The sequence below is a fragment of the Macrobrachium rosenbergii genome, chromosome 15 (assembly GCF_040412425.1).
Source record: "Macrobrachium rosenbergii isolate ZJJX-2024 chromosome 15, ASM4041242v1, whole genome shotgun sequence".
Taxonomy (NCBI): domain Eukaryota; kingdom Metazoa; phylum Arthropoda; class Malacostraca; order Decapoda; family Palaemonidae; genus Macrobrachium; species Macrobrachium rosenbergii.
Genome location: NC_089755.1, coordinates 52,067,593 through 52,092,226, shown reverse-complemented (window position 1 = coordinate 52,092,226; position 24,634 = coordinate 52,067,593). Strand labels below are relative to the sequence as shown.

Here is a 24,634-nt window from a genome sequence, read left to right as displayed (position 1 = left end):
AACATTTGGAGATTTCAATGCAACGGTAAGGACATATCCAAGCGACGCTTTCGCCCTCTTGCTAAATAGTTTGGTAATATTGTTTTAAAACGGCTGGATGGAATAATATTCTAGTTCCGGTTAATAAAGTAAACACACACACACACACACACGTACACCCTGTGGCTGAGACAAGGCTTATTATTCAAAAAATTTCTTAAGCCCTCCAAAACTGAGATAAGCCATTTTACTAAATTTTCTTTTTTAAAAAAACATTTGGTGATTTCATTGCAACAATAATGACATATCCAAGTGATGCTTTCGTCCGCTTGCTAAATACTGTAGTTTTGTACTGTTGTTTTAAAACGGATGGAATAATTATATTCTAGGTTCGGTTAATAAAGTAAAAACACGCACACACGTACACCCTAGTGCTGAGACAAGGTTTATTGTTCAAAAATATTCTTACGCCCTCCAAAGCCGAGATAAGCCATTTTACTAAATTTTCCCTTTTTTAAAAAACATTTGGTGATTTCAATGCGACAATAAGGACATATCCAAGCGACGCTCTCGCCCTCTTGCTGAATAGTTTGGAAATATTGTTTTAAAACAGCTGGATGGAATAATATTCTAGTTCCGGTTAATAAAGCAAACACACGCACACACGTACACCCTAGTGCTGAGACAAGGCTTATTGTTCAAAAATTTTCATATGCCCCCCAAAGCTGAGATAAGACATTTTACTAGCTGAACTGTCCGCAGAAGTGTCTAGAATTACCTCTCAAGAGGAAACAGAAATTTGACTTCATTACATTTCGACTGGTGAAATCAAAGGAAATGTAAGCCTCCAAGTGGCTACACACCATGTTGGTAATCCTGAACGAAGGGTCAGGCAAAACCTCAAGTGACCCAGTAAAGCTTTCGCTGCTGTGGAATTTCTCAAGATTTCAAGCTTTTCAGAGGCCCCATTTCACTTCGCCGGCAAAGAAAGAAAGCATCTGCTCTTACTGAAACGTTAGTTTTGAGTTGTTCCGGTGGAGGAAGTCGTATGTTGTCCTAAGAGCTAGGATTAGGAATTGCTTATAAATAAAGAGAAATTGACTAACTGGTTACTCCGTCTCTCGTAAGAAGTTGGCCGAGAGGGAAGCAACAGCGGCGTAACACCCTCCGCTCTCACAGTCTCCATAACACCTGGAGAGGTACCGGTTCGTTAGTCAGTGAGCAATTCGTTATGAGATTATTCAGCTTCAGATATAAGTTCTGGATGCTAATTTAAATATTGTTATGTTGGAGAAGCACCAACAGTGTAAATGAGCATCGCAAGTCAGTTTTCACCGCGGAGTTTCTTTCAAATATCTTCAAGTGACCTTTTAGTGATTCGTGGTATCCGTTTTGTGAGTGTGCATACCGATGTGAACTTTCTCATGGAAAGGCCGCCTGATTTAATCCTTGGTTACTGCCTTAACGTGTAGACCTACGTGGAAGAGACGTGAAGTTTCTACGTGTATAAATAAAAATGTCCAATTTTTTGGGAGAGTGAAGGGAAATACTTTGTGCTTTACCTCATCCGTTATATCCTCTAGGAAACGCAAGGTTAACTTGTTGGAGGGGTGTCAGTTGTCCTCGCTGGTTTTAATTGTTGTACCTCTATTCTTTTTTATTTTGCAGGTAATGGCGGAAGCAGAAGGATGAAAAATAGTGAACATTAGTTAGTGTGAAACCTAATTTATATACCAGATGTGGGAGTTGTATGATAGTTTAAGAATTGGAGATACAGTGAACATTCATTTATAGAGCAGAAGACTGCTCGCTCATTGAGCCTCAGGTTTTCTCGTTTCAAAAGTGACATCGGAACAAAATGGAGAAGAACGTGGAATATGCAGACCAGGCCCACGTCTACACGACGAACTATATCAGAAACTCAAAAGCCATCGGGGTGCTCTGGGGCGTTTTTACGATATGCTTCGCAATCATCAATATCGTCGTCTTCGTACAACCCCAGTGGATTGGAGGCACGCAAGATTCCAAGGGCATTGGTAAGTAGCGGCCACAGTTTTTCTTCCTTGCTTCTCTGTCCTTATCTTAGAGCTTTTCTCAGCTTGGGTGTGGTTGGGTATTTTTTTTTCCTTACTGAGGTGTGGTAAGGATTTTTTTTAACGACAGGCATGCTGACCATTGAGCAAGAGACATATATAAAGTCAGTGTTACCCACAATGCTTTTTTACGACAGCGCCAGGTGTAGCAGAGGACAGGTGTTCATGTGGGAATACGGAGAGAGAGAGAGAGAGAGAGAGAGAGAGAGAGAGAGAGAGAGAGAGAGAGATTGGGTTTTGATATGAAATGAGTAGTATTTATTCATGGATCTTTGTAGCGGTGAAAAAATGCGACCCAGGAAGTACGGTAAATTGATGCGTTTCCTTTTAAACCTTGCCTGTCGTGTGGACGAAGAACGTAGTATATAATTACTACATTTATTCTTACTAAACCGTTATCATTCCGTTTTTTTAATATGTATTCGTGCACAAGTCCCAACACACCTTCAATATAAATGCCTATGTAAAATTTTTCATCATAATACATAGTAGGATAGTTTTATTGTTGATTATATTTCTATATACGTAATAGGTATTTCCATTTGAAGCTGTTGGCTAGCCTTGCTCTTGCTGATTTTTAGTGAAGAAATTTTCTGTCTAGTTTACCAGGGTCTCGTAGTTCTCAGAACGCATTGTGACATCAGCTAGATACAAGTGTGTTTCTTTCCATGAACAGAAACTTCGAACTTCTTGAAGCATTCTGTGTCTGTGTATGGATAGATAGATAGTAAAATAGGTAGATAGATAATTAGAGTGAGAGATAGATAGGTAGATTGATAGACTTAACCATCCTTCTGTAAATACGTTCCAGGGGAACAAAACACAATGTGCTGGTGACTGCCACTCCCATTTCAACTTATTCTTAAGCTTTCGTGACTTTTGTTTCCCTATCACTTGTCTTGTTTCCTCATCACGTGTCACTGTATACGCTTCTTTAATCTGTTTACCTGTTCACATATTATGTCAAAGTATCTGTCTTTCTGCTATTTATTTACTTAAATATTTGGATTGCTATGATAAGAAGTAAATACAAGTCAGTAAACACCATTAAAAAAATTCTTTCTAAAGACTAACGAAGGAGGAAAAGTTAACAATAGGATCAACAAACAGCTCCCAAATACTGAATAACTTCAGACCACAACCCGTGACAGTTGGAAACCAACCGAATCGAGATTTTCGAACGTAGATATTCCAGAGAAACGAGAAGCGGATAGTAGATATAAATTACCATTGTCTCTGTGATCCATGCTTTTTCTCCTATAGTTGGTAAGGAGGAATTAACATGTCAGAAGTGAAAGGAGACAGAAAAAGTGAATTATAAGAAAATGCTAGAGCTAGGACAGGCATTCCAAGCCTTGAGCTTCTCTCAAGAACAACAGGGCTGTAGACAGTAAAACTGTAGGCGGTCACCCTCACAGAATGTAGATTCAAGTTATTCAAAGTACATTAAGATACAAAAACATTTAGATTCTATACAGATACGCCGTCTGCTATAATGACAGACAGACTAGGAAGTGACGCGCTGGCTGGCAGTTGGAAAGACAGGTCCGTGTACGCTGATCACGGAGGACAGGGAAGACTCCTTATTTAGAAAGATCCACGAACTCCGAAGTCCTTGTTTATCAGTCCTGGTTGCGTTGGAATCTCGAAGTGCATTGTAATTTAATTCAAACTGATTTCCAGTTAAACTTGGTCGGAATTGATGGCAAAACTGACAGTTGGATAAACCATGGAACGCCGAGGCTGTTATTTTAGCCATATCAGTTATAGCTTTCTGTGCACGAAATAAAAAATATAATAAAAAAGTGTACACATGAAAGGCGATACATTGGATCTCTCTCTCACCACTGCAAATCCTAAAACTGGTTTTCAAGTCAGCTGCTAACTAGTTGGAGAAAAGGCGAACCCTTATATTCATAGATATTCCTGTTATTGTTAAAGGGATGGTTAAAATTAATGGCATGGTTAGATATCAAGTATAAATTAATGCATTCAGATTGCACCAGAATCAGCATTAAAGTAAGCAAAATTTGAGGAATTGAAAGTAAATGAGCTATCATTTTTACTACGCCATCTCTCATATGTTTTCAGAAAACTGTACATTTATACATAAATCAATGACTGAACGGTCCTAAAGGAACAGTCACCAAAAATGAGGGAACATTAAAAAACTTACTGTTCATGCATTCAACGATTTTATGTAAAAAAAAAAAGTTATTTTCGATGTTACCTTGATATGCATCAGAGATGACTGAATATATATTTAAACGTATACCGTTATAGACGGCATTGACTGCTCATGGTTAGGAAAACTAGAAACACCTTTGATAAATTTGGAATTCAGTGGTTGCATTATTATTATTATAAAATTTTATTATTATTATTATTATTATTATTATTATTATTATTATTATTATTATTAGAAATAATGGTCTATCAACCTCATCAGTTTTTATTATTAAATTTCTCATTAATACTGTTGCTCGTTGTTAGTATATATTGTCTAATTCTGTATTTTTTGTAAATATTGAACACTTAAGGGGGAAAATAATATTGACACTATCAGCCAACTTGAAGAATTACGAAATATCTCACATTTTAAAATTGTAAGTTTGTTGTGTAAGGGATCAAGCAAATCATGCTAAATTGTCCCTGTGTTTTCACGGAAAAAACTTCCTCCATAATTATTCAAAATATTTAAAGTTTCTTCACTGAGAATGACTTCCCTTATATACATAAATTAACCCATATGTCCTGTGTCAGTTTCATTTATCTGTCACTCAACCAATCTATCTGTTAGGTATGTGTGTGTGGGGAGGGGTAGGATTAGTGTGAATGTTTGTAAATTTGAACACTCACTTTTATGCTTTTTATATAGCCTATATCTATATACAATATAGGGCATTGTATTTTGCGTGTATGTTTCAATCCTGTGATAACACAGAGACAATATATATATATATATATATATATATATATATATATATATATATATATATATATATATATAGAGAGAGAGAGAGAGAGAGAGAGAGAGAGAGAGACTGTGTGTGTGTGTGTGTGTGTTTGTATGAATGGACTGCAGAGTAAATGTGAGAGATCAGTTATTTTTACCGAAATAATTGCCCAGTAACTTTCGACAGCTCTTGACCTTTGACCTATTCGTCTGAATAGGTGCCGGACTGTTCTCCCGTCTCTCATTGTCGAGTTGCTGCTGAACTTTTTCCCTTCAGCTTCAATGACGTATATTGAATATAAAGGAAATAACGAATGACTTTGGTATGCTTTGTTGCAGTAATCCCTGGACTCTCTTTATGCTGTGTATATAAAGTACATAATGTTCTTTATGCTCATAGTACTATCTATTACAATTCATAAATTGCTTCTTTTTTTTATCTGCCTTGCAGTGCAGTACTTTGCAAGACGCAACCTTTATCGCACTTTCTACGTTTTTTGGCAAGAAGTGACTTCTGCCACCCAGTAGGGAACATTCCTCTGTGGGATCTTCTTCTCGTGTAACTAAGTCAAGAATTGGATGTTTATTTTCATGCTTACCAAGAACACTTAATGCCGTGAGTTCTGTAAACACATCCTTGGTTAAGTCAATGCCCCACTAAGTTGCGAATAACAAATATTTACTCTCGATAAATATAGCTTCAAGCATACATGCCTAGGTGTGCAGTAAGCGCGCAGTTACGTAATGGAACATACATACATACATACATACATACATACATACATACATACATACATACATACATACATACATACATACATACTCGTAAGTAGTTACAAAACCCTTTTCTTTGTTAAAAGATAAATCACATGTAATGGCCAGTGCTTAACTTTAATATTTGCAGTTTCATCACTTGAACGCTGTGATGGTCAGAAGTAAAAGTAAAGGCAAATACAGTGAGAAATAGATCTGCTTCGAAAGTAAGAGATTATTTGTTCTTTTGACAGAACTTTATTGTAAATAAAGTTGTTCTCTCTCTCTCTCTCTCTCTCTCTCTCTCTCTCTCTCTCTCTCTCTCTCTCTCTCTCTCTCTCTCTCTCTCGTGTTAACGAATTTAAACGTATTCATAAATTTACCGTGAGTGAAAGTACACTCCTTGCGGGATGCTCGAGCCTCATTTCGTGTTCTCATTTGCCTAAGTATTGCAAAATTAATTTGAAAGGAAATGAACAAAAGAATTAGTTTCTCTCTCTCTCTCTCTCTCTCTCTCTCTCTCTCTCTCTCTCTCTCTCTCTCTCTCTCTCAAATCCCTTGAATACCTCGTTCAGATTCCTGAGTCCCTTCTGCAACATTTACTATTGGATTCATGTCGTATCTCTCTCTCTCTCTCTCTCTCTCTCTCTCTCTCTCTCTCTCTCTCTCTCTCTCTCTCTCTCTCTCTCTCTCTCTCTCTCTCTCAAATCACCTGAATACCTCGTTCAGATTCCTGAGTCTCTTCTGCAACATTTACTATTGGATTCATGGCGTATGAACAGGTAAATTGCTCTTAAAAGCCAGGAAGTTCTTTAGACAGTGTCTACTTTCCCTAAAGGTTAACCACTGCCTAACCAGTTACTTTATGACCCACCTGTTTAAACGGATGGGAATCTTGGGTTACCTTTTTTTTTAAGGGTGCACGCTGGAGTCTTTTAAGAATGAATGAGGTTTTCTACTGCACAGGATTTTTAAAAATATTTTTCTGTTTGGTAGATTTTTCCATGATAACCTTACCATTTTACGTCGAGGTTAAAATTGATTCCACCGTCGGTTGTAATTTATATATACTGTATATATACATACACACATATATATATACTCGTATATAAATAATATATATATATATATATATATATATATATATATATATATATATATATATATATATATATTTTTTTTTTTTTTTTTTTTTTTACAAAACTAGCACACCAAGCTTCGTCCATTTGCTTGCAGTTCGCCGCTGATATCGATACTGAGAGAGAGAGAGAGAGAGAGAGAGAGAGAGAGAGAGAGAGAGAGAGAGAGAGAGAGAGAGAGAGAGAGAGAGAGAGAGAAAGAACGTGAGCTTTTACGTTCACAAAGCATACGGCATTACAAAGCATGTCATTGATAAACCTGGATATGAACTGATATTTTACATGTTGACTCAAGTAAGCACGCGAACACTTGCTTTCTCTTTAGACTTTCTAATAGAAGATACGGGTGTCATGATCCTGCAAATCGCCGATTTTCATTTACGAGTTCATCTGCACGGAGACATACGTAAACATCCGGAACGATCTCTCTCTCTCTCTCTCTCTCTCTCTCTCTCTCTCTCTCTCTCTCTCTCTCTCTCTCTCTCTCTCCTAGTTTATAAAGAAACTTAGTACAGCTTTTTTCGCTCAGACAGTTGCTAAAAAACTGAATTGAGTACATGATGCAGCAGAACTGAACACATATTTAGCATCTTGTGCTCTCTCTCTCTCTCTCTCTCTCTCTCTCTCTCTCTCTCTCTCTCTCTCTCTCTCTCTCTCTCTCTCTCTCTCTCCTTTCTGTTGACACGTAAGCATTTTTTAGTTAAAAAACAATTACAAAAAACAATGAATATAGAAAAATCTAGATTTGAGATAGATGATCAGCAAAATATCATTACTTAGTTTTTCAATACATTGATCCGTATTTTGTATTTGGCCGAATTTTCTCCATGGTATACAACTAGAATCTGATAAAGTGCCTTAATGCACAGCTGCACAAATGACTTTCATAAGGAGAGAAAAAGAAGTTACTTTTATTCCTCATTGTAAACCACATAGGTCTAGGGATGGAAGAATCTCAGCTTGCATGACAAGTACTGACATAGGCCAAATTTATTGCCAGTTGTAGGACCAATTCTAGTGCTTGCTGTAGGGTACAATTATTATTATTATTTTTTTTTGTGGGATAAGAAAATACTGTAGGTAGGTAGAGAAGGAGCTCGCATTTAATAATAATAACTATATGAAGGAAGCAGTAAGAGCAAACAAAGCTACATTAATCACAAGTACTGTGTTGGTTTCGTGTTCAAATTATTTTTGTTCATATAGGTAAAAAAAGCTAATACTATTCTCACTGTCAAGCGTACAAGAAAAAAAACGGTACACATAGGCAAAATTTTAATACACGTCATTTCAGAAAACGCCTAATGAAGAAGGATGTTAAGGATTATTCGCTAATCGGAGAGTTGATAACGTTGATCTTCAGTTTTGTTCTCTCATAAAGTGAGCATGACTTACAAATACTAAAATAATAGTTGACGAGCTTTGAAATTAGCAACACTATAAATCATTTCCTTTGGTATTCAACGGTAGTTTCAGTTAATAAGAATAAAAAATGAAGGAGCAAGAAAACAATGGTGAGACTTTAATAAACAAACATCTTGACTCTGCTGACCCCACCTACAGATATAAACAAGACGTTGTTGCTGTCATCTGTCCGACATACCAGAACAAAAATGAGGTCAAGCGAAGGGTCTCCGTGGCAGTGGAGATTTGGGTCAAAGGTCAAATACCTGTTCGGTCCCAAACCTTCACGAAGGAATGATGGTAAGGGCTGAAGGAAAGCAAAGCCTTCAGTGGCAGGAAAGGAAATATGTAGCCATTAGTCTAAACTGGAGGAGGATGATCCAGGCTGAGAAAGAAAGGCGGAAGCTGTAGGCACTGGGGGAGTCGAACTGTGTGAGGCCTCTGACCCGTAGCTATTTAAGATACAGGCGAGGGTTAAGGCTTGATCCGAGTGCGTGGTTGTTATACCAACATCCCAATGCCGGTTAGGATGGGCATCTGTTTAACCGTGGGATCTGTTATCATGTATCGTTTGACATAAACAGCTTAGACTCCACACCCGGTCTGTGCACATAAAGAGAGAGAGAGAGAGAGAGAGAGAGAGAGAGAGAGAGAGAGAGAGAGAGAGAGGGGCTTTGGGGGCAGGACTGGGGAATTTGAAAAGAAAGATTTCAAAGCCGTAGTTATTCTCCGTGACAAAAATTTTAACGGGACGTAGTGTACGAGTATACATCCAATTTTCTAACAAGAAAACAAGGGCTTTAGGGGCAAAAGGCATATAGCAATATATATATATATATATATATATATATATATATATATATATATATATATATATATATATATATATATATATGTGTGTGTGTGTGTGTGTGTGTGTGTGTGTGTGTGTTTGTGTGTTTGTGTGTCTGTCTGTCTGTGCATGTGTGCGTGTAGTGTGTGTGTGTCGACTTGTATCCAAGTTTATTCTTGTTAAATTACTTCCTTCCGGTTAATTACAATTGTCTGACGACTTGAGCGAGATCCATTTCATATGGACATCTCATTTCAAATTTCGTAGATCATAAAAAAGAAGTGTATTATTCCATTTCTTATCGTGACATTTTTTATTGTAACTAATATAAAGCAACTAGAAGACTTGTTTTTTTGTTTTTTGGCTGTGACATTTTTCAAGATTAGAATCTGGTAAGAAATCAATGAGACAGTTTGACAGCTTGTGGCATCAGGATATATCTAACCACCCCCCAAACAACAATCTTCCATCCCCCTCCCCCCCCCACCCCAATCCTACACCTTCCCTGCTGCTTCAGTACCCATATCTTAACCTAAATATCAAAGGAGCGATGATTCATGGTTCCTCCTGATTGTAAGAATTGTTCGCTATAGATTTCACGCTCATTCAAATTTCAGTAGTGCTGTTTTAACTAAGCTAGTGATTGTGGGCGCTGTTAGTCAACCTGGCTCTAGTTTATGGAAATAATCAGAAATATTTTTTTTTCCGAGGACACTAATTTCCAAATATTACCGATTTATTTGCTTTGAAGGGTGAAGGCATCTCTCTCTCTCTCTCTCTCTCTCTCTGACAATGTTATGGTGGAAAACTGGGCCACTCTTCGTAGCAGTGAAACCAACTTGTTTCTTTAGTAATTTGCTAAATTCTCTCTCTCTCTCTCTCTCTCTCTCTCTCTCTCTCTTTGTGTGTGACAGCAGTGATTATACGCGCTCATCTCTTGACATGAAGGACCATGTTCGACTTATTGGTTGGCGCTATAGGCGAGAGAGAGAGAGAGAGAGAGAGAGAGAGAGAGAGAGAGAGAGAAATATGCTACCAGATGTCAATGTTCATTTATCCGTCAAAATGTATACCAGCAAAACGGGAGGACCTGGACGAAATAGTCTTCATCCCAACGAAGTGAAACCGTCCATGAGATATTACCCCCTTTTCTCTCTCTCTCTCTCTCTCTCTCTCTCTCTCTCTCTCTCTCTCTCTCTCAGTGCTTGAGCTGCGTTCCAAAACTGATCGCTAATCCGGGCCTCGCTGCAGTGGTACCAATTTGCGTCCATTTGAAAACGGTCCCTTCATTGTAGTACTATACCGCTGCGGTCATGCTTTCAATAATGGTATCTTATTCAAACGCATTCAGCTGCAAACGGACAATTATTCTGGGTTAGAATTCCGTTGGACTTGACGTTCGAGAATTGACTGACTTTGTAACCGAGTAAAAAAAGGGTAACCAGAAGCTTCCCCTGTGGTAATTTTCTGCGTGATGTGAATTCTGTTTTCTGGGAATTCTTTGTTGAAGAAGTTTTATGTAGGACGAGGCTGACTGGTTTTGAAAATTTTCAGCAAATAATAATAAAATAATAATAATAATAATAATAATAATAATAATAATAATAATAATAACAATAATGAATGTAGCCTTGCCTTGATACAAGGATTCCTTTCACAAGCAAGACCATGTTCTCCTATCTTCATAGACGGTGTTCTCATGTTTTTGGATTTTTATTTATTTACTTTTTTATTTATTTGCTTTTTCAGGCCTTTGCGTCGCACGAATCGGGAGGCAAAATTAATTTTTTTAATGTTATTAAAACGCAGTACAGTTTTACCAAAATTCACTCCGAATACTCACGAATCAACATTGGTGCGTAATCTATTTCTTGCTGTATGCCATCATAAGATCCAGTTCAATTTCGTTTAAGTGTAGCAAGCATCAATCCCTCAAACGACTTTAGAATTATCACTAATACGTGAATTGTAGAATGGAAGGAATAAAAATTTTCAAAGGGTAAAAATAAGTAAAAAAAAATTAACCTAAATAAAATCACGCAAGAAAAAATTTTCAAAGACTAAAATTAAGCAAGAAAAAAATGGACCTAAGTAAAATCACGCAAGCAAAACGAGACTGAAAGTTTGTACACACCCTTTCTGTAATTGAATGATTGCATTCTAGTTCATCGAACTGCCAAGGGAGACAAGGCAAGACAAGACAAGACAAGACAAGGAGGAGATTTGTCTGAACGCTTGGCTGACCAACGACAGCACACTAAAAGCCACCACTGTCTTTTGTGGTTAGGCTTCGCTGGCACTGGTGAAAGTTCTGAGAGAACAGAGCCTGGGAGAGTCAGAATCTGGGAGAATCAATAAGGATTTTTTAACGACATCCGAGTTGGATCATTGAAAATACTTTTCCGTTCTCTCGTTTCTTTGATGTTCTGATTCTGAGCTTTGCAGGGCGCTTTTTATATCGTGGAAATGTGCGGCTATTTACTCGTTGCAAAAAAAAAATTGTCATTTTGTTGCGTGGAAATCGCATTATTTAAAAGAAACAGTTTTTGCCTCTTTATCTTCAAGTGTAACCATTCCCATTAGGGAATGTAGCCTGCTCACCATCTTATGTTATTAGATAATTATAAAAAAAACTTTTAGAGTGTTAACATTCTTTTCCTACCACCAATATCAAACGACAATGCCATTCTTGGTGACTGTAATCGAGGTCGCTGTCACAAACGCATACTTCTTACATTGTGCAGCCTTGGTGGCTTGAAAGTTAACAGTCAGATGCTGTGAATAACTTGCTTTTTGTCTTGCTCCATAATAATAATAATAATAATAATAATAATAATAATAATAATAATAATAATAATGGTGAAGAAATCCACAATGATGTAAGTGTCAATGAATATTAAAATATATATATACAAAACGAGACTCCTCCTCAGGGAGAATCGAACAATTTCTCGAAAGCGCTCGTTTTTTATATATATATTTTTAATATATATTTACACTTACACCGTTGCAGATTTCTTCACCATTGGTGACTCATGCTATTTTGAGGATTTATGAATAATAATAATAATAATAATAATAATAAAAGCAGCATGTAGGTTTCGGGAATATACTTTATTCCTTTTTCAATTCTTGATCAAGCCGAATCTTAAGTTCTGTATCTCACCATTAGTTGCGATCAGCAACTGTGTCATGAGGAAACGTCTCTCTCTCTCTCTCTCTCTCTCTCTCTCTCTCTCTCTCTCTCTCTCTCTCTCTCAATCATCACACCTTGGTCGTTTCCTGCTTGTAACTCCGACCTTTGTTCTGAATGTCGTCCCCCTTTGCTGATCAGCCCAGTTACTCCACTATATGCAATTGCCTTTTATTACTGATACTATGGTTAATATGGTCAAGACTCCATACTTAGAATCGAAATCAACCTTGATAGCTGATTGCCAAGCTTGTAACATTTGGCTAATTATAAAGCGTTGCCACTCTAAGTGACTAAACTTCATAATTAGCCAAGCAGAGGGTGCGGATAGTATCGTTTTCTTTGAACGCTGTCAAAACAAAGGAAGATGGGTAGGACTGTAAGTTGATATAGTTCTCGTTCTACATCCAAGTTAGTTCCTTTTATCATTTCCATTTTTTATGGTTTTGCCATGCTTTTTCTGCACCCAGGTCAAATTCCTTGTCTTCCGCTGGCTTGCGATTAATTTCCCGGCATTCCAAGGAGTCCAAAGCGTCTCTCTCTCTCTCTCTCTCTCTCTCTCTATAGGCCTAAACCTTGACTTTACCTAGCCTGCTATAGATTCACGTTGCATATTTCTTGTATCCGTCGCGAATGGAGGTAAAATCGCATCTTAGAGTATAGGCCATATTCATCTAGAAGAAAGATATCCTAAAATATTAGGACTGATAAAAATACACTTTTATGGTGTATGGAAGTTTTTCTCCGGTTAAGGAATGTGCTTATGATACATCTAAGACCTCATTTTTCATATTCTCTCTTGCAGGGCAGTGCTTAGACTTGAGTAAAGCGATAGGAATCGTGTAAAACCATATTGTGAAGGTTAATGGTGAACAACAGGTTTTGGAGTACATTCTCCTTTATAGATTTGGGGCGTTAGGCACGTCAGTGAAAATCGAAATAAGAATTCTGCGTCTTATGGTGTTTTTCTAGATTATGCAGTTATTTATCTCTGTTATTTCACAAAAAAAAAGAAATCTTTTATGGGTTCTTTCTCCCATCCTCAAAAAGACCTAAAACGAAAGAAAAATTGTGACAGAAAATTTTGCCTTTTCTTTTTTGTCAGTCCAGTTCTTTCTTTGTTAGTCCAGTTGACATCGGTATTCTTCCTCTGTTTAAATTGCAGCATAGCAAGTCTTATGACTCGGATGTTGGTGGGCCGTTCACCCGGCGTTGCACCCCGTGAACGTTTCCGGTGAGTGCAAAGAGAGAGAGAGAGAGAGAGAGAGAGAGAGAGAGAGAGAGATTTTAAATTTTGAAATTTACGAGCGTGAAAATTGTCATTCCAAAGTCACAGAAGAACGCCAACGGTTATTTAGTTGTTATATGTCATCCGCGGGTCCGGTTGCTTTGTTTTTCTGTTTTCGTTAGTGAGATGTCGTATTTCATCCGTGGTTCCGTTTGCTTTATTTATTTATTTTTTTTTTTTTGTGAGATGAACCCTTTTAAGAGAATTGTTATGGAAGGTAGACGGGGCATGCTTCACAAGTTAAATGCCCTCGATGCTAAGCAGATTGTCCCGTAATTTCATCAATTTTACTAACATACTTGTAGTTCTGCTTAGCGTGACCTTATAATATGCGATCAAAAAATTTAATGTTTTGTGCTTTTACATTTTTCAGTCGCCTTTCACTAAGTTTGAAAGGGGGGTTTTTAAAAAGAAAAAAAAAAAAATAAATAATTTTAAGTTTTTTTCGAAGAGGGTATCTTTCACTTTGTTTGGAAATTCTCCTGGAAATTTTCACAGCTGGGAACGGCTGGTTCTTCTACTTCAGTGAAACCTTTTTGTATTTATTTATTATTTTTTTTTTAGCAAATCAGGTTGATCAAGGTTCTTCATATTTTAATATCCCTCCATTTTGCTGCCAGTTCTATTGCAGTATCTTGAAAATTGCAAATGAATGGCAACTGCAGACAGCATTGATTATGATCATGGAAATTATTATTATTATTATTATTATTATTATTATTATTATTATTATTATTATTATTATTATTACTTTGGTAAAAATGTATCTATAAGATTTTTTGGAATCTGTTCACTTTTTACGTAGAGAAAAATACAAACGTACAGAAAGTTTTCGTGGCATAAGAACTTCGACATTGTCATGTGAAGTTCCAACAGATTGCGGTCTTATTACGAATTAGATTCCATAAAGAAAACCTGACTACAACAGTTATCATATAAACAAAAAACTCGACTACATCAATAATCACACAAGCAAAAGAAAAAACTTGACGAGCATCAACGAAAAACTGCGACTGCATCAATATTCGTGTCAGCAGATAATGATTACATCAATACTCACACAAGCAATGATTGAATGCTGTGGTATTAAATACAATTACACCTCTGACAACTGACTGAAGACGATGTAATTCGATGGATGCAGATAACGTTGATATTGAATACCGTAGTTTTAAGAACAGTTACAATGACCGAAGACGATGTAATTCAGTGGATGTTGTAGCCTTAAATACAATTACAATGAAATAAGGCGATGTAATTCGATGGATGTTGTGGCTTTAAATACAATTACAATGACGAAGACGATGTAATTCAGTGGATGTTGTAGCTTTGAATACAGTTACAATGAAATAAGACGATGTAATTCGATGGATGTTGTAGCTTTAAATACAATTACAATGACGAAGACGATGTAATTCAGTGGATGTTGTAGCTTTAAATACAGTTACAATGAAATAAGACGATGTAATTCGATGGATGCAGATATCGTTGATAAAAAGAGACATGGGGTTGTTTTTGTGGATGTTCTAGCTTTAAATACAATTACAATGAAATAAGATGACGTAATTCGACGGATGTTGTAGCTTTAAATACAATTACAATGACCGAAGACGATGTAATTCCCTTTCGTGAGGGCAGTCTGTACTGTAGGAATCTTGGGTGTAAGGAAATGAAAAGATTGAGGTCAGGTTGCCTTGTACCCATGGGTCAACGAGTTCCTAATCGTGAGGGCAGTCTGTACTGTAGACGGTATATCTGGGCCTTAAGGCCTTGACCCAAGATTGAAAGATCTTGCCTTGACCCAGCAGATGACGATATATATATGAACGATAACAGTTGTACTGTGAATATATATATATATATATATATATATATATATATATATATATATATATATATATATATATATATATTGTGTGTTTGTAAAGATAAAAAAACATAAAATACATTTAATAAACGTGTGAAAGAAGCGGAGTATAGTATTGTATGGGATATTTAAAAAACGTGTTAAAAACTTGCAGTGAAAACAAAATGGGTGGATAATTTAAAAAAATAATTTGAAAAATTGTTTTGAAGTATTTATCATTACATTGTGTTTTAAGAGTGCGGCACTTGGCACTTGTAAATGTTATGTAGGCGTTGAAAACTTAACGTAACTTTTTTTGTGCAACTTTGCGAGAATGCTCGCTACAAAATAATTTTGCTATTCATGCGTTTGCTCAATAGTATTTTTATTTTTTCATAGATTCGTCTTTTCTCGAAGTTTGATAATAGTTACAGTAAATATTTTGTTTTTCTTGCTATCTTGTATTTCCCACTCAAGTGGAGCTTTCGAGTTGCTTTGGATGGCCCTTGAACGACTCTTGGACTTTCCTGTCTTAGGAGGCATGGTTAATTCCATAATAGGCCTATACAGATGCCTCTGGGCGCACGGGACGCCTGTTGGGATTAGTTCCGGAGAGTGGACCGCACGGCGTAGCTACCAAGCTATCTGACCAGTCCTGCCCTCTACCTTGACGCCGTGAAACTACGAAAATTCAGTTTTTTTTCATTTATGTTAGTAAGTTAGCTGAGGATACACAATATATTATGTTTACCGGGGTAAAGTGTCATCATCAACATCTGGAAGCTGTTGAATGTGTTTTAATACAATTTTCAGAGTGTACATAGCTTAACTGACCGTTTTTTTGTTGCCCCATTGCTCCAATGCAAGCCCAACTTTATCTAAAGTAACAATAAAAAAATATCCAGCAACAGATAGACGGTGAAGTGATTGTGCCCCATTGAGGACCAGTGTATTTTTTCTGCCTAAGAGAGAGAGAGAGAGAGAGAGAGAGAGAGAGAGAGAGAGAGAGAGAGAGAGAGAGAGAGGTCTGTAGGGATTGTAATAAGCCCTCTGGAACGTAGTGATACTATGCACCCTGCCCCTTGTTGGTTTGGTGGTGGATAAAAGAAATATGTCACGGGGTCTTTGTCTTTCTTTGTTATTTTGATTGCTCATTATTTTAAAAAATAAACTAAAACAAAGGTTACAGTTCTTTTTGGGGTTTTGTTCATAGACCAAATTATGATCTTTCCTGAAACTATTTCAGTTTATTCTTTTGTTAAGGATGAAAGCAGCCAAGAAAGTATTTTTTTTTTATGTTAATCTAGTCATGCCGCCAGCACTGGCTCTTACTCGTACATAATACATGGAACAATTGATTTGTAATGAAATGATTTGCCATTTTTTGTTTGTTCTGTAATAATTATTTCTATTTCAGTATGCATTATTTTATTTTTACCACAGAACCAAGTGACGTTCTTATTGACCAACGAAAATTCGGAAAGATCATGCTAAACTAGTTCAGTAAATTGTAATCAGTGCAGGTTCCTTCTTTGGTAAAGCTACTGACAAAATTTAACAGAGTGCTAAACATAGGTGATAGATATCATCCTTGGCAAAGTCTTTGTTCTCTCCAAATATATAATAGTAAACAATACTCGTATCAACACTTATATACAGCTCTTTATATGAAGATTTTCTTTATGTGCTTTGCAATATGGCATGGAAGGGCATTAGAGAATTTTGACATTTTCTAAAATATTCATCCTTGGCGCGAACGAAAATGTATAGTTCGCCCTCTGAAAGGCCGTGTCGAAAATGCAGCGTTGCCAAATCCCCAAGTCCAGTAAATAGACTCGGTCATAAATAAAAGATTGGAGTTTAATTCTGTACCTGAAACTAACTGAAACATTTCGAAAACCAAATGAATGATCTCAGTTATTATAATTGTCGTAGCAGCTAAAGAGAGAATAGACCAAAATGTGAAATTTGGCACAAAAAAAATCTATCTTTGCCATTTCTTAATTCCGGCACCTCAGGGAAATGCAAGTGAGGAAATTGTGATAAATCATCAGTTATTTTATCCCCATGTCTCACGACTTGTTTCGAATCATGTTACACAAACTTACAAACCCTTCTGGTTTCATTAAACTGGATTTTTTTTTTCTTTTTCATTATTTACACTTATTTTTAGGCTTCGTTTTGTAAATGGTTCACCGTTTTCTGTCAACACGTGAGCATAATGGAACATTTAATTAAAATGATAAATTTTGTTGTTGTAAAGATTAGTTTTCTCATTCAGTTTCCACTGAATATGGACAGCAGTTATTAGAAAAATAGAGAAAATTTTATATAAACTGAATGTGGCAGACGCAGAAATCACTCTCAATAAAAATGTTTGAAAGAGGGTCCACTACCCATATATGATAATAATAATAATAATAATAATAATAATTATTATTATTATTATTATTATTATTATTATTATCATTATTATTATTATACATTCCCGTTCGTATTTTACAAATTATTATTATTATTATTATTATTATTATTATTATTATTATTATTATTATTATTATTATTATTATACATTCCCGTTCATATTTTACAGTGTTCACAAACATTCGTCTTTCACAATGTCATTGTCAGTAAAGTAGCTACCAGAGAGAGAGAGAGAGAGAGAGAGAGAGAGAGAGAGGGAGAGATTTTCTAGGTCTTCAAAGCATTGAGCGTCGTCTTGTGGTTTTTTAATGCCTTTGGCCTGCTTATTATAACCTTCAGTTGTGGCCACCGTTGTTCGTCAGCTTTACTCTTCTGAACATAATTGTTTGGTTTTTTCCTTTTTCATCTTTAATTTCTTTTTAATGTTTTCTTTCTTGATTTATATTTTCCCACATCTTCATTTATAATCATAGCTATGCCACTTCTGTTCCAAAGTCGAAGATTTTTCTATGTCCTTTTAGGACATAATTATCACTGGCCTCTCTCTCTCTCTCTCTCTCTCTCTCTCTCTCTCTCTCTCTCTCTCTCTCTCTCTCTCTCTCTCTCTCTCTGTAGTCGATTATGTCCGGCAGTTCAAATAAATACTTTGTGCGTTAACAAAAAGAGAGGTTGATTGTGTGAGGATAAGTCATCAGTTTTTGTACATTTGTAAGCGTACCATGTGTGTAAACATTTGTACAGAAGTTGAGGTCATTGTGGCTACGAAAAATACATATATGTGTGAAGGAACCAGATTATGCTGTTAATGTTTGTGAGAGAACCTCAGGAGAATTATTATTATTATTATTATTATTATTATTATTATTATTATTATTATTATTATTATTATTATTATATATACCGTCTGTAATTTTCTTGGTCGTTATGCAAACGTTTGAGCAACACTTAAAAAATATTACTTTTTAGGTGGAACAACAAGTTTTAAAGTAAGGTCCTCACACCCTCAAATAGGCCTATACTCAGGGTTGAACTTTCGGTGCACTTTAAACAATGCGCAGGTAGAGAATTCCTGTAGAAGTGTAGTAAGTCCAGAACTTCATAATACTGAGAAGTTATGGTAGATGCGTGCTCCTTTGCGGTTGATTCGAGCAGTTATGGCTGCTGACCACATTGTACTTCGGTGGTTTTAGGGTGATTGATTGGTTTAAGGTTCTCTAGCGTCGTGACGTTACAGGCCATTTGCACTGAAGGCGCTTGATATCACCTGGCTGGAATATACTATAACGTCCACATATCTGAGAAGTTTCTTTGCCTCGAAGTTTTGTCAGAAGTTTGCAAAAGAAGACTGGGGAGCGTTGAGAATCCTATATGCTGTGTATTTGCATTGTAAATCATATGTATATATCGATGCAGATGCCTAGTGTTGCCAGGACGTGTCATCTCCAAAAACAGGACTACTTTAGCACATTTTTTGAAGCGCAGTCCATGAGATTTTGTTTTACAGCCGAATGTTGAAAAATTAGATACGACTGTTTATGAACAGTTTGTTGTTAGGTACGTCACAGTCATGTTCACCTTTATCTGTCCACTTACTCATTATAGCGTCTGTGCTAATGCTGAAACTTTATAACGAGCTCACTAAATTTCTTCAGTGAATTCCTTTGTGGAATATTACCAGCAGTTGAGCGAAAAAGACATTCCATATTCACACTCACGATTATTGCGAAGACACATCCCTCTTCACTGAGAAACATTACAACATTTCTCACATAGTATTATGAAATAAGACCCATTGCGTACACCGCACAAAAAAAAGTACGGTGAGAATTTAAAAAAAAAAAAAGGGGGTATACGAGATGACTGAATATGAAGAGTATGATTTTTGTTAAAGGTTAGTAATGAGGGAGGAGCATGTTCTCGAAAGCTCTCCAGATACCATTTAATGAATTGTAATATGAATAACACAAACATGTGAATTTCCTTTACTAATATTATTAATATTTACCTCTTGATAAGAGCCCACAAAGATCCTGTACCATCGTATATTAATACTATAGTATTTACTTTTACTTTTCGCTCACGTAATGGCCTTCCATGGAACGTTTCACGCTCTGATTCTATGCCATGTTTAGCTTCAGTGATCTGGGAAAGAACGAATGCTTTTGGGAAAAAAAAAAGAAACCACTTTAAATGATCCATAGAGGTGTCGTTCTATTTTTGGCGTGTCTTTTTGTCGTCACGTTCTACATTCGTCTGTGTTTTATGTCGTGATTAATTTGAAGACTGGTGTGTGCATAGTAGCTGCCAGCGTGAAAGAGAGGGTTGTCCGGGTTGGACGATGGCATGTTTAAACGTTGAGCGCATTGGCCTTATACTGTCGTCAATACAAAGAAAAAGAATAATTATACAGATACATGTTATTATGCTTATATTATAGAGACGTTATTCTCTAGAATCAAACTAGAGTTTATACACTCGTGCCATTTTCAAAACGTGGCAAAAGCGGAGGGTTGAGTTTTGTGTAAAAACTGCAGATTGGGCAAGTAACCAATCGCTGTTGTGTTATCATAGTCACAAAATATGGTGGTTTGGTCCAAGCGACGATGACAAGTGCAGTTCTTGAGAAAGATCAGTTGCACCTTGATCAGGATTCGTAATTTGTTAACTTGTCACTTTAAGCGGATAAAGTTTCCATACAAAGAAAATTTCCCAGAGAGAGAGAGAGAGAGAGAGAGAGAGAGAGAGAGAGAGAGAGAGAGAGAGAGAGAGAGAGAGAGAGAGAGATACGGGCTTGGTCCTTGAGCCAGCCCAGTATCTTGCCTATTAAACAACACCGTATACGGAAAGAATGTTCGCGTTTATGTTTTGAGTAAGCTTGTATTATTCCAGCGCGTGACCTTGGCTCATCAAGCAGCTATTTTGAAGAAAGACATGGACTTAACCTTTTTATTTATTAACTTTCAGGACACTTCGGTCTATGGCACTGGTGCACGGGGAATGACGAGATGAGCAATGGCTTGGCCTGTTCAGGAACCCTGGACGACTTCAGCACCCTGATGAACACGGCCTCCAGGGCTGCCACCATCCTCGTGGGACTGTCCGTCGTGGTAACCCTGCTCTGCATCTGTTGCATGCTGCTCTTCTTCTTCTTTAGCTCTTCCGTCGTCTTCCACATCACTGGCTGCATGCAGCTTCTCGCAGGTGGGAAAAAAATAATTTTTTTATTTACTTATCTATGAATACGCTGTCTTGCTGATATACGTGTATTGTGAATAACCACACTTTTACCCTCGTTTTTAGGTGACTTCGAAATGTGGTTGTATTTTAAGCTGGGGAAAAAATCGTTTGGTCACGCTGGTTTCGTGTTTCCCATATCTCCATGGTTATTTCTTCATTCTGTCTGTCGTAACTTTAGTTTAGTAAAATTTAGCAACGATTTTTATTTCCTCGGGAGAAATAAATTATTTTATTGACTGATACGTCCCTGTGGTGAAGATTTAACGATTGCTGTGTATAACCTTCTGTTGATATTAGCTGTCAACCAGACAACTGAATTAATTACGGACTTCATTATCCCTCCAAAATCTTAAAATAAAGTCTAGTCTGTTAACCGTTCAATGAATTTATATACTGATAATATACCCAAAAGCAACATAATCTTTAGTATTTTGTCAAAGAGTGTAAAATCTGGCTCCAGTGTGCATAGCATGACTTGCAAAATAATCTGAGAATGCCTTTTCGTATCATTGCCCTCTCCTAATTCTACCGCCGAAATAAGAAAGAAGAATGAACTTAGCTACTGCCAGTCAGATTAAGTGGAAGGTACACGAAGTTTTCATGCTCACTTGAAGTTTATCACGCTCCCAAATACGTATAGGTTTTTTAAAACTAATTCTAGTGGCATCCAAGATACCGGTATACAGCCATCATCATTCGGAGGCACTTTAGTTTTCAATATTATCGTAAAGGTAGACTGAGAATGCTTTCTGTCATTATCAGCGTTATTATCGTCATGACTTCCTTCAGCTTTGCTGCTCGTCGTCGGCGTGGTGGTCTTCCCAGCAGGATGGGCTGCGGCCGAAGTGCGGGAGGTCTGCGGTCCAACTGCCCGTCAGTATAACGTGGGAGAATGCGAAATCCGATGGGCCTATATCCTGGCCATCATCGGCGTCTTGGATGCCGCAGTGCTCTCGTCTCTTGCCTTCGTGCTGGCTACCAGGCACGTGAAATTGCACCCGGAACCTGAGCCCATATACGGCGGATCTGTCTACAAAGGTTAGTCTTCGAATTTCTCAGTTTTCTCCAGTAGCTGAAGCACTTATGTGATGGTGGTTTTAAGACCATCTGTACTTTGTGTGTTTTTTTTTTTTTTTTTTTGCACAATAAATTGTTTCTTCTTGATGGGATTTTGTCATTTTATACTTGGGCGATTGTAGAGTAATCTGTTACACTGTAGCAAGTGGAAAACCATGAGTTAATATCATCTACCCTTAAGGAAATAGATTATCTGAAGATAGGTATCATTAAAATTGTCCTCTGCTTTTTTTTTTTTTTTAATCCACCATTGCTTTCCTGCTTTACATGACGTAGCAGTCTTAACGTTTTTACAGCTTCACCATTGGCTTGCTCGATATAAGTGTGCGTAATAATAATAATAATAATAATAATAATAATAATAATAATAATAATAATAATAAAGCATCTAATCAGATGGGCTGAGACATATGTATTATTATTCTCAGTATTTAAATTTGATGAGTATTTTTAATATTTGCATTTACATTCGATGGATCTCGTTTGCCATTTATTTAAAAACACGCAAGAAAGTTATTAGAAAGTGTAATACCAAATGACATGCTTACGAAAATAAGGGAGTTTATCTTGCAAGTACCCCATTTGAAATGGCTAGAAGGTACGTTGGCCAGAAAGGGGTGCCCTGTCTCTTACAGGCATCTGTAAGAAGGGCTTGAGTAGGTCTCCCTTGGATAAGTAGGGTCCCTGGACTGTACAGTTAAACCTGCGATGAGACCTACATTATAAAACAAGGCCTTTGGGCTTCTCGGGAACCACCAGAACCTCTGCAAATCAGGGACCAAAGATTCCCTCTGGAATCCCCGGAGGATTGCTTCCAAGGTCTAGAGAGTATAGGATACTCCTTAGACCTTGATTGCTTCTATCATGCCAAACTGGTTTGATTTAGTTTTGGAAAAAGACACACCGCTGTGTTGCCACGGACTCCGCACCTCAGTGAGAGGCCAAACTCGCACCTACATGGGTAGTCCGACAGTGTAGCACTATTCTTAATATATACACTTAGATATTTTGTCTGAATGATCATTTTAAATGGAGTATTTGCCTTTATGAATCTTGTATACATTTTGTCAGAATGATAATTTTAAATGGAGTATTTGTCTTTATGAAATACATGTCAGTTGGTACTACCATTTCTAATAACTTTCTTGGTTGTATTTAGATTATTTTGAATGCTCTTATTATTGCAAGGCCGATGTTGGGTCCCAGATTCAAAAACTCTTTCCACATCATACAATTCTGGACTGCCACGGCGTCCATCAACGTGAATTATGTCCGAATCTTTGGCCATTCCATTGCAGGTCAGATGAACCCAGGCTTCGTGGGCGACGCAGCCAGCCTGGCCGGGTCTCGCAAGTCCCTGAATCTTCAACCAGTGATGCTGATGCCTCACCCGGATCACGACAGATACTCGGAATACTCGCACCACACGGGACGGTCCAAGTCATCTGCTGCTTACCGGGCTCATTATGCATCTTCTGTCCAGAACTTCCAGTTGTAATTTTTTTGTTTGTTTTTTTGGGCAGATAACTGACATTTATATCAGTCTGGAACGTTCAAATTGTGATTTAGGAATAGCGTTTCTCCTTTCAGCTGAAACACAATTGGAGTTAAAACAAGGTAAAGAAAAAATATTCTAAGACAATTGATAACACCGATTGGTATCTATAGTGAGCTCTTGCCAACTGCGTGTCAGTTAATTTGAGGGTTGGTTTTATTTTGTTGATTTGTAAATATCGAGATTACTTTGTTTGATTGCTCTTGAGCTTAACACATTGTAATTTCTCATTTTATGCGTTGTATGTGACCTTCGCTCCAGTAAATTCTCCAAATAACTATTCAGCGCCTTGAGGGGAAAAATTGGAAGAGAAAGGACGCAATAGCCAAACGCCATTGTTGTAGGTATTCAACATCCGACTGATAAGTATAGTCAAGTAAAGGAAGCATTACTCATCGTTTCTGCAATTCAAAATGTTTTGTTTATAAGTAGATAAATAAGGTCGTATGATCTTTTGAATGAATATTAATAATCCTTCGACTCATTAGGTAAGACCAAGGGTGTGAGACCGTCGGACCCAAACAGGTAAAAACCATTATACCTTTTGTACAGGTATTTTCTTTTTACTCGTTGATTTAAGATATCACTGTGTGTTTTTTTTATGTTTACAAGTTTTTGTTTAAATCTCTGTGTGACTGGTAACTAACTACGTTTGGTAATTACTGGAAAGTGTCTTGTTAATCATATCGAAGTTCCTCCAGATACAAATTATCATGAATTAATATATGATCACTTGTATTATACTGCTGTATACTCAAAACCTGTAGCTTGTATATTACTTTAACTTGATTAAACGCTGTATGTGTGATTTGTCTGCTAAGAATGTAGTCTTATTTTTCCGTAAGCATCCCATGTACT

At 36.9% G+C, this 24,634-nt stretch overlaps 1 protein-coding gene across 6 annotated transcripts; it reads left to right on the top strand.

Annotated features, from left to right (window-relative positions):
- Positions 1-1,053: 1,053 nt before the first annotated feature.
- On the top strand, positions 1,054-24,596 carry Tmhs (Tetraspan membrane protein in hair cell stereocilia). 6 transcript variants are annotated; one of them, XM_067117804.1, is made up of 5 exons: positions 1,054-1,178; positions 1,648-2,015; positions 20,872-21,108; positions 21,934-22,182; positions 23,520-24,596. In XM_067117804.1, exons 2-5 carry the CDS (start codon positions 1,838-1,840, stop codon positions 23,717-23,719), a joined length of 864 nt encoding a protein of 287 aa, XP_066973905.1. In that variant the 5' UTR covers positions 1,054-1,178; positions 1,648-1,837; the 3' UTR covers positions 23,720-24,596. The 6 variants fall into 6 exon arrangements, with proteins under 6 accessions (XP_066973905.1, XP_066973903.1, XP_066973902.1 ...); XM_067117802.1 differs by having other exon boundaries at positions 1,088-1,184; XM_067117801.1 differs by having other exon boundaries at positions 1,116-1,196.
- Positions 24,597-24,634: the final 38 nt, after the last annotated feature.